The sequence below is a fragment of the Camelus dromedarius genome, chromosome 18, assembly GCF_036321535.1.
Source record: "Camelus dromedarius isolate mCamDro1 chromosome 18, mCamDro1.pat, whole genome shotgun sequence".
Lineage (NCBI taxonomy): Eukaryota > Metazoa > Chordata > Mammalia > Artiodactyla > Camelidae > Camelus > Camelus dromedarius.
Window position 1 is genome coordinate 10,939,298 of NC_087453.1, and position 14,297 is coordinate 10,953,594.

Genomic DNA, 14,297 nt, shown 5'->3' on the forward strand with positions numbered 1-14,297 from the left:
GAATAAAGCCACAGATAGTGTGATGGTTAATTTTACGTGTCTACTTGGGCCATGGAGTCCCCAGACATTCAGTCATATATTATTCTGGGTGTGTCTATGGGGTTGTTTCTGAAAGAGACTAATTTGAATCAGTGGACTGAGGAAAACTGACTGCCCTCTCTCATGCGGGTGGGCCTCTTCCAACCAACTGAAAACCTGAATAGAACAACAGGCTGAGTAAGAGGGCACTCCTTCTGTCTGAGTGCAGAGCTGAGACACTGGCCTTGTCCTGTCTTCAGATTCGAACTGAAAAATCAGCTCTTCTTGGGTCTTAGGCCTGCCGGCCTTTGGACTAGAACTTACACTACCAGCCCTCCTGGTTCTCAGGACTGCAGACTCAGACTGGAATGACACCATTGGCTTCCCTGGGCCTTTGGCTCACTGATGACAGATCTTGGGGCTTCTCAGCCTCCATAATCAGGTAAGCCAACTCCTATGAGAAATCTCTCTCTGTGTGTCTGTCTGTCTATCTCAGCTCCATCCCATTGGTTCTGTTTCTCTGGAGAACCCTGATGAATGCCGACAGGGACAGGCAAGCAGTGGATGGTGAGCCTGGTTCACTGAGTCTCCAGTTCTAAGCAGGAGGGTTCTGACAGTCGAGGTCTGCAGGTCTCTTGTTTTTGCCTTCCCAGCATCCATTTCTCTCTCTTCTGATACCACCACTGTGCTTTTCTTGAGGAGAACCATCCCTCCCTCAGAGACATCCCATATGCTGCAGCCTCCAATCTCCCTCACCCCCACCTCCGTGCTTGCCCTAAGCACTGTCACATGACCTGACGTGAGCCGTGAGGGTCAATACTGGATTCTGGTGGGACTGCTGGGAAAGATGAACTCGCTTTCCACAACGAGTGCTGCACTCCAAGGATGCAAACCCAGAATTGACAGGTACCATCTCTGCTGCCACATGGGAAGAATCCATATGAAAGTAAAGACAGCTCAGAGGAAAACATCCAAGGATGCTGAGACATCTTCCTCCTGACAGCATTTGAACACCTAGATCCAGCCATACCGGATATCAGTTGTATCCCCAAATTTACCAGTATCCGACTCATTAAATTTCCATTTCCCCTAAGCCAGCTTGGGTTAAGTTTCTTCCTCTTATGGCCTTGCTATAGTCTCTAGAACATGAACTGTATTTAAAGTGTCTGTCCTCCTCTATCTCCAACCAAAATTAGGCTAGCTGCATCTCTCACTCTGCAATTAACTGAAGCAATAGGGCAGAAAAAAGACCATGACATTGGGGATCCCAGGGGAAATCGAGGGCTTGGTCAGGTACTCACTGTAAGAAGGGATTCCATAGGCTTGTGCTGAAGGTGGGTAAGCCGTGTAGGCGGTGGCCTGCTGGATTCCTGCACTGTACTGGGTCTGGCCGTAGGCTGCCATGGCTGTGGGAGGCTGGCTGGACAGGACACGTGGGCAAGGTCTGCATGGAAGGAGACAAGATGAAATCTCTAAGCACAGCCCAGCATTCCTTCCCTCTTATCTTGGTATCACCACTATTACCCTTTGGGTATTTATTCTTTCCAGGGTAGAGACAAATTACATGTTCACCAAATCCCATTTCACTTTCCCTTCCTGGGCACCAGGAGGATTACAGTTTCTGTCTCCCTTGCAGTCAGATTCAACCCCATGACTAGGTTCTGCCCAAGAGAATGCATAAGTCACTGGAAGATTTGGCCAATAAAACCATCCCTTGAGTCCCTCCTGCTCTTTTGGCAGCCACTGTGCAGGGGACAAGTTGAGATGGCAGAGCCAACGTGGTTACATCCTGGATTCCTGAGTCAGCCTGTGGAGCAGAGGTGCCCTGGAGAGTTGGACAATGCGATCAACATTGGACTTTATATAAGAAACAAACCTTTGTTGTCTTAAGCCACTGAGAACAGGGTTTATTGATGATTACAACACAGCCTATCCCACCCTGACTCTTTACCCCAATTTAGACACCTTCCCAAGTGATTGCAGCTTTGACAGGGCTGTCAGTCAAGATGTCTGGCTCTGGGCCAAGGGGAGGGCACATGAGCAAGATCATCCAATCAGACTCTGTCTTGGGAATTTAAATCTTAGGCTGAATAATTCACTCCAACAGCCACATTTTAAAAAGACTGTTTTTCAGTTCCTTTCTTCCTAAGCTGTCCTATTCTTGGTCTTTCTCAAGGCCTGATTATTCGATTTTTGCTTACACTGCGAGCTACTCCAGATCCTCCCCAAAGTCCTTTCGGGCTTAACATCAGCTAAGGTCTATTTCTGTTACTTGCAACCAAAGAACACAAATGGATTCCTTATTCCATGATAAATAACAGGTTCCATGAAGGGCTAGGATTTAAAGGACCACTTACCTAAGACAGCTGCAATATAATAACTGCTCCTGATCACTGCGTTCTGACCACAGGCTAGAAACTGTGTCGCCCTGGCCTGATACATGCGCTAAATTCCATCAGATACTCCAATCAACTCTCTGGGGAAGAGGCTCTTATCATTCCCACCTTACAGAGGAGAAAACTGAAGCTCAGAGACCAGAAGTCGCAGCAGGAAGGTGGGAAACCTGGATCTCAAGCTCAGAAGTCTGACTGCAGAGCCCACACTTGTAACCATGAAGCTTTCCTTCTTCTCACTGAATAGCCCTGGGATTGCCTCAGCCCCGCAGGCAGCAGTAAAGTCACAGAGGGTTGTTCTAACAGGAAGGGAACAGGATTGTGACTCTACAGATGTAATGTCTGTGGCCAGGGCAGTTTCTTTCTTAATTTGAAGTCATCAATATTTTAAAACTGAGATACACACACACACACACACACACACACACATACCCCTTATTTCCTCCTCTTGCAAAGCAGATGCTTAGGAAAGCCTGGGTCTGCACGCCTCTGTGCAGCCACTTCTTAAGACTCTCACACTGTGTCCTCAACAGTCCTTACAGGGCTCACTTCACTGGGTGATGAAAACAACCAACAAGTCTTGGGCCTACTATGTGCCAGGCACTGTCCCAGTTACCATGTGGGATGGGGACTGGCTCATTTAAACCTCATAACAACCGTGACAACCCTTGGAGGCAGTTACTACTCCCATCCCCATTTTACAGATAAGAAAACTGAGGCAGAGAGCGACAAACACATCGAGAGCACACAGCTGACATACAGTGTGAGCCTTGGCTCCAGAGGCCACGCCCTGAACCACTCCACTATGCTGCCCTGGCCCTTTAAGTCACGTATCTGGACACTTAAGGTTTGCACAACTTGACAAACTGTACTCTAACCACATGTCGATCAGTAAATGGTAACGAGATTCCCAATCCAAATAATCTGATTCCATTTTGATCCCATCACTTTAGTCAAAACCCGTTCGTTTCCAGAGTTCCTCCTACACAGGAAGCCTGATGGAAGGTGTGAGACAGACACAAACGTGCATGGAATTATAAGAAAATGCTCTCAGGCCTGGTTTCTTTTTGACTACTACTGAGCCGAAGAGTCAGGGAACTTGTTCTAGGATGCACCAGAAACTCTGTGAGCTGGAGACACCAGAACCAATGCTGGAAGGCATTTCATCTGTCAAGATTCCCATCCTGTGAGATGCCTGGAAACGCATCTGCTGCATCTGGACTTAGAATTGAGCAGAGAACCTTATTTGAAAACATTCCCAATTTACATCTGTCTTTGGAAGTAGAAAGCGGAAATTCAAGATGATCAACCCTGGCTTCCCATCAACACTGATGTGAACTACTCAGATTAAATGGAAAGCCAGAGAAAGGAGAGAGGATAGTGGAGTTCTTTAACCCTGAGGCCATAAAACAAGTTAGGTAGATTTAATAGACCTCAGTTGCTACCAACAACCCCCAAAAACATCTTCTGGGGGGAAAGAAAGGCTGAATAAATGTGTTCCTTATAAGCAGCTTTTCCAGTGTCATCCAGGGAGGAGCATGTCCAGATGTGGAGGAGCTGAGCATAGACTGATGGCCATGCTGAAGTCCCGCCAGGTTAAACCCCGGGCTTCTCAGGCTGGGGGGGGCAGATGGGCAGCTCCTGAGGCTGGGCGCCCGGAGGACCCCAGGTAAGCCCTGTCATAAGCGAGCTCCCACTAACCCCTGTGCACACCCACCATGTTGAGATCTCTGATCTGCTGGTCTGTCACCCCAACCAGAATGGAAGCTCTCCCAGGGCAGGGACTGTGTCTCATTCACCGCGAGAGCCCATCTCACAAGTCTTTAGCGCTCGTAAGGGATTTGGTACCGAGGACAGCTGGGAGAAAGTTGAAGCAGGAAGAAGGGAGGAAGGAGGAGCTGGGAGAAAGTTGAAGCAGGAAGAAGGGAGGAAGGAGGAGCTGGGAGAAAGTTGAAGCAGGAAGAAGGGAGGAAGGAGGAAAGTGGACAGAGGGAGGTAGAGAGAGAAAGATGGAGTGGGAAGAAGGAAGAGGAGGGAGGAAGGAAGAGAGAGAGGAAAGGAAGAGGGGAAAAGAGGGAGAAAAAGGGAAGCAGGAAGGAGAGAGGGGTGGAGAAAGATTATGCATAGGAAAGCAGAGGAAGAAAAGGGGGAAAAGACTAAAAAAAGGAAGAAAGAATAAAACAACAGCCCACACTCTCAGGACAGTCTGTTCCAGACCCCATTCTAAGCGCCTTTTAAGGCATCATAATTGTCCCCCTTTTCCAGATGGGGAGACTGAGGCCCGGGGAGGGGTGGCTGGTTGGCTCAAGGTTGCTCAACCAGTAAGAGCGATGCTGGGATTCCTCTCCAGTGAGTCTGGCTGCAGCACCTGTGCCCTCCATGAAAGAGAAAGGAAAAGCATGAGGAGGAGACAAGGCAAGGATACTCACCTTGCAAAAAGCTGGGACGCACTTGGAGGGGCTGATGCGGTGATGCCTAGAGGGGAAAAAAAACATTTGAGGGCTTGAGCTGTCACAGTGAGGATCTACAGAAGCTGTGACTTCAGATGCTGGGTTGAGCAGGAAGAAACTCAGAGAGTTGCTGCCAGGGACTTTCTCAACTACAAAAGCTTATTGGAGGCACACCATTGTAGCACTCTCCTTACTGAAAACCTTTTTTTGGGTGTGCTCTGCCTCCAGATATTAACTGAATGACTACGTATAAAGAATCTTTAGCATCTGGAAACCTCAGACTGGAATCCATCCCCCTACTCATTGTAGAGATGGAGAAACTGAGGCCAAAGAGACAGAAAGAATGGGCTTGAATCAGGTCACATGACTAGACAGCAGCACTACTGGGACCCAAACCAGGTTTCCTGACTCCTAAGCTTGTGCCATTTCTACTCCTGGATGGAGAACCACTCCCTCCCCTGCCTCAAAGGCAACCCTAGGAACCCCAGAATGACAGACACTGGTTGGCTTTGATTATCCAATACTCATTTCACCTTGATAGTCCTCCCTTCCCACCCCAGTTTTAGTCCACGGAGTTCAGGTGGGGCTGGCTCCAGCATTAAGCGGGAGGCATATCTTGGATTATCTCCTAGGCTCCTGCTAGAGTGTCGGGGCAGGGAGATGGGAGAGGCTTGAAGTCCTGAAGCAACTGTTCTAGCTGTATCCCTGGGTACTCAGCCTCCAACCGTGGTTGGGAGGCAATAACCGGGAGGTGACGAAAAGGTGACAGGATTTCACTGGGAAAGACATTTGCAAGGGGATAATTTTACAAATGGACAGTTCACTGGGGAGCGTTTTGTGCTATGTCATTTTAAACAACATGACGCCATGTCCTCACTGTAGAGCCCTGGCAAGTACTAGATGACAATGTGTCTACTGATCATACCGACCTGCCAATTCACCCTCCCTGGGAGGTAGGGCAGTGGCTGGGATGCCCCTGTGCCTCCTAAGAAATGCCCCAAGCCCTCTGGAGCTCTGAGCCTCTCTGTAAACTAACCTGCAAGTCCAATTCTACCTCTTAGTAAGCAGTGAGACTCTGGGGTGATCATCTCTGGGCCTCAGGGCACCCTCCTGTGAAATGGGGAAAAATATTTATCTTGCAAGGATGCATGAGGATTAAATGAGATGATGATGATGATGATTCTATCCATCATTTACGTGCCAAGCTCTCTTCTAAACATGTGACCTGGATTAATTATTTTAATCCTCATAATCACCCCATGAAGAGGGTTTTCTTCATGTCCCCATGTTACAGGTGAACAGCTGGAGACACAGAGAGTTTACATAACTCACTCAAGGCACATGGGTCATCGGGGTGGATCTGTGATCTTAACTCAGATGATCTGGTTTCCTAACCAGGACACAGCAGCCCACGATGGCAGTCGTGGTAGTAATAGCAACCAGCACCTGCCTGGAAGTTCACTATACGCCAGGCCCTGTGTTAATGGCTTATACGTGTGATCCTCACGGCAACGCTATGAGGCCGGCAACATCATTATCCCCATCATACTGATGAGCAAACTGAGGCTCCAAAGGCTAGGTGCCTTGCTCAAGCCACACAGCCTGTGGGCACAGAACCTGAGACTCGAACCCAAGGGCTGTTTGAGTCCCAAGTCCATTCACTTAGTCACCTCCCTGGCTCGAGTCCCAAACCATGGGGGTGAGGGTGCGAGTCCCGAAGTCCATTTAGAGAGCTACAGCTAGAACTGGAAAATAAAATAGAATAGACACTATCAGCAACATATTGCTCACAGTAAGAAGGAATTGTGGGCAACTTGTTCCTATTATAGACATGAGAATGCGTTGTGTGTGTGCGTATGTGTGCGCTGAATGCCTGTGTAAAGATATATTTCAAAGTGTCATATTTTTTAAAAAGTTGGGACAGCAGGGGTCTAATGCCCAGGAAATGCACCAGCACATAGTAGGTGCTTACTCAGTGCAGATTTCCCTGCTTCAGGTTTTCTGCCCCAGGCTCAGCCTCCTACATCCATCCCTTCTTCATCCTCTCCCTGGACTAGAGAAATTCACTGTCTCATTCTGATATAGCCAGTCTCATTATTGGTAAAAGCCCATGATTTGAGTTATGTTTAGTGATACGTAAGTTACTGAATTAAACATTTGGAATATGTTTTCTTTAATAGATATTCATAAAAATCTACATCTATGGAAACAGTCCTATGGGTTCAGACGAACTCGGCATCCTATAAACTTGAAGCAAGCATCTCCCCTACCCCGCCCCAACCTCTGTGCCATGATTTGCATGTTCACCTCCCTCAAGCTTCCTCCTCCTCTGAACTGTTGAGCAATCTGCCTTCCCTATGCGGGCAGGTCTCCCTCTCCTGCTGTGCAAACCAATAATCCTTTCCCTTTTCCACCCCAGCAACCCCCAGGAAGACTGCGCAAGCGAGAAACAGGCCTTCAGTCATTGCAAAGAGATGCGCCTTCTGCAGATCATGTGAGTTTTGAAAAGCATCAGCTTCATCTTTAAAAAAAACAAAACAAAACTGGGATCACATTTAACTTTTTCCTCCCAGGACACTTGGGGGAATTGAGAAGCTGGAAAATGAATGTATTATATAGAGAGTTATTGCCTTCCCTTTCTTTCCCTCCTTCCCTTTCTTCTTCCTTTTTTCCCTGGTGGGACTGCATAGACCTCATTGAGAATCCTGAAGGTATAAGACAAGGCAGTGCCATTGAACTTGCCATGACAGACAAGGGTGGGGTCAACGGCGGAATCACTGATGGTGACTGATACCCACGCTGCCACTGGTGAAGTCAGCCTGGGGACCTGACTCGATGTAGCCAAATCTATTTGCTCCAAGCTTCACCATGTGTCTCTGAGGGATGTGATCAGCACATAAACTGGGGCAGCTGGCTCTCAAGGGAGGAGCAGAGAGCCTCCTCCATTTACTTCTTTTTTTTTAAACTTATTTTTTAATGTTTAAATTTTTTTTTTTATTTTGGGGGAGGAGGTAATTAGGTTCATTTATTTTAATGGAGGTAACCGGGGTTTGAACCCAGGACCTCATGCATGCTAAGCACATGCTCTACCACTGAGTTATACCCTCCCCTCTCCATTTACTTCTGAATTTAAAACTCTAAGCCCCCTCTTCCTCCCCAGCTTCCTATGGGTGAAGGGAGAAGGATTAGCTAAACAGATGGCCAGAGCCTCCGGATGAGCTCATTCATTTGTTCATTCATTCATTCATTCATTCACTGCCTACCATGTGCCACGCATGTGCTAGGAAATGGGTTACAATAGCCAGCAAAAGCAGTCAGGGTCCCTGTCCTCATGGCCCCTCTAGTTTAGTGGGGGAGATAGATACTTCCACTGATAAATGAAGTACTTAATTACAATGATAACAAGGTACAAAGGAAGGCAGTGGATGATGTAGAGCAGTGCCACTGGAACATTAATGTGCACAAGACTCGTCTGGGGATCTTGTTAAAATGCAGACTCTACGTCTGCAGGTCAAGGAAGCTCCCAGGTGATGCTGACATGGCAGACCCGGAAACCATACTTCCGAGTAGCAAGGATTTAGTAAAGAACTGCAAATTACTAAAAAGAAAAAAAAAGTCACAATTCTGGGTTCATAAAAATAAATCTCCATTCCAGAAGTCAGAAACTCAAATGCATATTGGGGCCAAATGCAATATGAGGAAACTGAAGCTGGGGTCTGTGTGTGTGAGTGCACACTTATGTGTGATTGTGTGTGTGTGCAATTGTATGAAGTAACTTAACCGAGGACACAGAGTTGGTTCATTTATTCACACATTCAACAAATGCTTACCCTGCACCGGCTGTGGGCCAGATCTACAACACAAATCTCTTAATTTGTCATCTTAATGTCTCTTCCAAAGAAAGATGTGGGCTGAAAGGATCAGATGCAAATTCATACCCTAACTCTGCTGTATAACTGTATGGTCTTGAGCCGGTCACCTCCTCTTACTAAACCTCAGTTTCCACATCTATAAAATGGGGCACAATCTCATACCTGCAGGGCTCCCGCAAGGATTACACAAGACAGGTATCTGCCAAACGAACGGCTCAACCCACAGAAGCTATTATTAGCTTTCTGTTCTCCTGGGGCCCTTGCTTAAGCCACTTAAATCATGAGCCCTATTTGAATGTTCACACTTTTTTTTGCCACCTTTCACTGGAAGGATTAAGAAGCTAATGATTATGAAAGCAGCCACCACTATTATGTTGCTTAATTGGACCCCAGGGGCCACTTCTAACCGATCCCCCATAAGATGAGACAATTTCTAATGTGAGATGTCTTGAGACAAGTCTTTGCTACGAAAGGTACAGGGTCTATAAACGGAATCAGCTCATCTTCCTTGTGTGGGTGCTTTAAACTGCCCTGGACCAGGGTCTGTGACAGCAGGAGAGAGCACTATATTAGGAGTCCAGTGTGTGCACCGTACAGGAAGAGGCCGTCCTGGGTGCAGAGGCCCCCAGGAAGCTGGCAGAGGAAGGCTGAAAGGTGGGAAAGGTGAAGCCAGTCTGTGGCTCCCTGGGCCATACCCGAGCAAAGCTCTGGGCAGCTCAACCTGGCTTGGACAAAATGAATGAAAATCTGTCAGCCCCTGGCTGGAACCGGTGAGACTGAAACTGGAAGTGAGACCGGCTCATGCCCAGGGAGGAGGAGGTGCAGGAATTCTGAGTGAAGATGACAGGCCAGCTTTTGCCCCGGGGCGGTGATTTTACCTCTTCCAGGAAACACTTAATGAGATTATAGCCTCAGCTTTTGCAAAATGTGTCTGCATTTTCAAAGAAAAAAATTTTCTCTGTTCAGCTTTGCTTTTTCAGTTCTATAACTTTCCCACACTCCTTCCAGAAGATGGGACAAAATTCCCAATTTTCTCTTAAATAGTAATGAAGGACAGCTAATAGTTCTCAAGTGGTTCCTCTGAGCAAGGCCCTGCGCTGAGGACCACACGAGCCTTATCTCTTTTATTCGCCACAACAACTCAATGAGGAAGTTATTATCTGAACTTTATAGATATGGAAAATGAGGCAAAGGGAAGCTGAAGAAACTTTACTAAGGATTCAAAGCCAACATCTATCTGAAGTTACCTGTGGTTCCTCAAGACCACCGCCCGCCCACCCACCCAACCACCCATAAATAATTTTTAAGGATCTACCATGAGCAAGGCACTGAGCTGTGTGCTAATTAGCAACAGAAATTTAAATACATATATAGGAATAAAAAAATTGTCTTTGTCCTGGAGGAATTCGCCATCTAGAGCAATGGTTCTCAACCTTGGGTGCACAATATTGGATGCATTTGGAGAGCTTTAAAAAAAATCCTATTGCCTGGGTCACACTTCTGACTAATTAAATCAGACTCTTTGGGAGTAAGATCTGGACATAAGCATTAAACATTTTTAAAGAAACTTCCCAGGAGATTCCAATGTGCAGCCAGGTTTAAAACCAGTGATGGAGCCTGGTTCTCAAAGTGTGGTCCCTGGATCAGCAGTAGCAGCATCTCCTGGGACTTGTTAGAAATGCAAATTCCCGGGCCCCAGCACAAACAATTACAGAATTAGAAATGCAGAGGTGGGGGTGGTGAGGCCCTACAATCAGCCAACAAAACTTCCACGGTGGCTTTGATGCACAAGAGAATGTGAGAACCACGGAGCTAGTAGCGTGCTACTAGAGTGGCTGGTAGACCAGAAGTATGAGCATCACTAGCATTTGTTAGGGATGCAGACTCTTAGGTTGGATCAGAATCTGCACATTAATAAGATCCCCAAGGAATTCTCTGCACGTTAAAGAGGGAGAGACACACAGTTAACTTCTACAGAGGGTTTTGTAAGCCTCAAGCACTCAAGCCTTTAACAAAATCGCACCCAAGCCTTTCTTTGCGGGCCAATCTCTGTCACATTCCTGCTTTATTTCTTCACAGGAATGACCACTATCTGAAATCCTTTATTTGATTAAAAATTCAGTACCTGCCTCTTCCACTAGAACAGAAGCTCTGGGAGTGGGGACGTGTCTGCCTTGCTCATCATTATATTTCCAGCACCTACACCAGGGCCTGGGTCCTGACAAGTATTCAGGAACTATTTACTGAACAAACACTCACAGCAAACTTAAATCTTTCATTATCTAGACAAAGAGGCTGAGGCTTGCAGATCAGCTCGTCCCTCATGAGCTTCAAACCCTCCAACGGCTCCCATCTCGCTCAGGGTAGAAGCCAAGTCCTTCAAATGGCTCACAAAGTCCGGCATGGTCTGATCCTGCTTACTTCTCTGATTTCATCTCCCTGCCACTGGCCCCTCATTTACTGGGTTCCAGCCACACCAGCCTCCTTATTGTTCCTCACTTGCTCTGGAACCACTGCTGCCTCAGGACCTTTGCATTTGCTATTTCCTCTGCTCTGAAGGCTCTTCTCCCCTGTCACCATGACGTGCCCTTCCACACCTCCTTCAGGTCTTTATTCAATTGTTACCTTCCCAGCGACATCTTTCTAGCACCGTAACAAAAACTGCAGTCCCACATCCCTACATTTCTTACCCTACCCTGCTTTTTCCTCCCAGAGTATACATCACCATCCAACATGCTATGTAATTTGCTGATCTATTGCCATCATCAGACTCTGGCCCTGCCAGCACCCGAGGCCAGGCTTCAGCAGCCTGCTTTGATAGTGATGGAGGAGGAGGAGGAAGAGAATTAATATAGATTTCTACTGCTCTAACCAGTGCCTGGGACAAAGTAGGTACTCACAAAAAATGAAGGATCAAAGGGAGGGTCATCTTCATGGCAGCAGCTCCTCCTTTTCCACTAGCAGCAGCCAGGGGAATGTGGGCCCAGCATTTCTAAAGCATTCAGCATTTCCACTAGAAATCTAGATTTTTATGTGAACGCTCTCGATTGTTCCCAGTACGCTTTTATTTAAAACATAGTGTAAAGCAAAGACATCTCTGAGGGCCAGACTTGGCTGTGAGCTGCCAGTCTGCAAGCGTGGTTTTGAATCCACTGTGGTTATTTGAGTCAATGGAATAATAAGTTTATTGACCGTGCCCTCAAGGTGTGCCAGGCCTTTTACATAACATCACTTCATTTAATCCTTGCCTGAAGCACCCTATGAGGTGGTCGTGAATCTGCCCCCATTTGACAGGTGAGAAAGTTGAGGCTTGGGAAGGTTAAACAATTTGCCCAAGATCATTTGGCTGGGAACCAGTGGGGCTGGGAGTCAGACTGGGATCTTATTCCCTTGGAAGTCTACGCCTTTTCCTGTCTCTACTGGCTCTGAAATGAAGAGTCCTAAGTTGACTGGTGCCTTTACTCTGAAGGAAAAGGATGACTCTCTCTGAATGGGGCTCAGTAAGTTATCTCAAACTCTCAAAGAGTCCAGGGTGACTTAGATGGATGCTCCAAAGAGCCAGAGGAATGAGGGTGTGTTGCCTCCCATGTAGCTTTGGCACGGGAGCCCACACCCTCTTGGTGGTACTTTTAGCAGGGCTGTTCCACCTTCATGACAAGCATGCAAGGGAAATGTCATGGTCTTGGTGACAGCAATAATTACTTCCAGATGCCTGGAGTTGCTTAAAAGCAAATTCCTTCTGATGTTATAGTCAACTAGACACACGTCTCTTTGGTTTTCTAGGACAATTACATCACATTGTGCCCCATGAGCTGGCAACAAACACAGACAGTAAAGGAGAGACAGCCAGGGGTCTCAGAACACCAGCAGCAAATCCCAAAGCTGCTCAAACAAAGGGTTAAGCCCAATGGTTAAACATAATAGCTTAATGCCTTTTGCTAAGTAACTCCAACCTCTACCAGGAAGGCTGACAGATCCCAAACAGTGCAAACAATAGCTGGAATTGTTCTAGTGAAAACTAGTCTGACTGCATCATTTGCCAATAATTTTTTAAGCAGCTCAACTCTACTGCTTCCTTGACTCCAACCTGACCTGAAAGCAAAAGGCAGACGAGTTCTTGCCCCAACATCAACCCCCCATAAATAAGACGCCTGCTTGGATGTGGCGATGGCAGGAGAGAACTCAGGGCTTCATCCCAAGAGCCTGCAGAACACACCCAGGGCTGGGCCTGGAATACACCCAAAACTGACTAGCGCCCGTGGAGGGGTCAGCCTTTCTTGGAACTGGAGACCAAGACAGGAAGTTCAGAACACCAGCTAGCACACTTTTACCTCTAATGACTAGACAAACTGCTGGCAATGTATGCCAAAGTTTTGGTCCACAGGCAACAAGCTAATCAGCGGGAGGAGAAATTGTCATAATGACGGTACTTTCGAGAGGATGCACATCTACGGCTGTCAATCCCTGACCATATTCCACAGGGTGAGCGGGGACCACCACCGGACCCACCGAAACTCACACCAGGAGGCCTACCTTCTATGTCACTCAGAGTCCAGACATCGGCTTCAGCACAGTTAAGCTTCAGTTTACCCGGACGATCGCTGTTTACAGTAAGGCTGGGTGAGATCACTAGTTCTAGCATTTCCTTGTACCTGAAAGAAAACAAAGGGAAATATAATTTATTCATTAATTATGCATGCTTACTAATGATTCCTATTTCTTTCCCTAAGAGTATAAATATTAAAGCCGATTACCTAAACCCAGCCATCTTATAAATTCTACATCATAAAAATTCACTGAACTTTCCATCAGAGAGAAATGAGGAATTGAAATGAAGTACTTGCTCTCCTCCGGAGAATACGCCCACTTGATTAAAACTTTCCCTTCCTTCCCACTGTATCCTGCCATTAGAAAAATTCTATTTGGGTCTCAAAATGTCATCTGAATGAGCTGGAGCGCGCCAGGGAGACATCCCAGGAGAGAAAGGGAGAAATAGGTAGAGAGGGAGTGTTTGGATTTGGGTTCCTAGACGCCAGAGGCATGGAGAAAAGGTGGAGCTGACCGCAGTGAAGACAGAAGAATGGACATGGCGTTAAGCGGCGTTACTCATGTAGACGGAGAAGGGCTCAAACGGTGTCATTAGTATTTAACAAGCCCCTTAGCAGCAGAACTCCACAGCCCAGCACTGTGGTCCCTACTGAGAAAGAACACACTAGCTCCTGAATTACTCATGATTTTGATAAATGCTATGGCGGGTGGGAGGGGGAGCAGGAAAGAATAAGGACAAGTCTCCTGGGTCATTCTCATTTTTTACTGAAAACTCTTCCAACTCTACGTCAGTACTTATTCCTCCTAAATTCCTATCCACTGTAGCCAGGGGGTGAGGTTTCTGGTTAATGCGCACAACAGCAATACGGCAGTTTTCAAAGGACTAAACGACAACCAATAACGTGTGACATGGATTCAAGTTGTCCTCAGAGAAAGGCTACTGCACGTCAGTATCCAAGGTCACCCTTGGAGGATCCGTTATCATTGGGTTAATAAAACCAGCGTACCGATTGTTG

At 46.9% G+C, this 14,297-nt stretch overlaps 1 protein-coding gene across 2 annotated transcripts in view; it reads right to left on the bottom strand.

The window, feature by feature from the left end:
- Positions 1 to 14,297, bottom strand: part of EYA2 (EYA transcriptional coactivator and phosphatase 2) — a 214,808-nt gene that overhangs the window by 131,798 nt on the left and 68,713 nt on the right. Inside the window, exons 2-4 of one of the 2 annotated variants that reach the window (XM_031433690.2) lie at positions 13,267 to 13,385; positions 4,841 to 4,886; positions 1,320 to 1,462 (exon numbers count right to left, since the gene is read on the bottom strand). In XM_031433690.2, the coding sequence (XP_031289550.1) occupies positions 1,320 to 1,462; positions 4,841 to 4,886; positions 13,267 to 13,375 (298 nt within the window). In that variant the 5' untranslated portion in view covers positions 13,376 to 13,385. Of the gene's footprint in view, positions 1 to 1,319; positions 1,463 to 4,840; positions 4,887 to 13,266; positions 13,386 to 14,297 lie in introns of those variants that run through there. The other variant, XM_031433691.2, reaches the window with a different exon arrangement.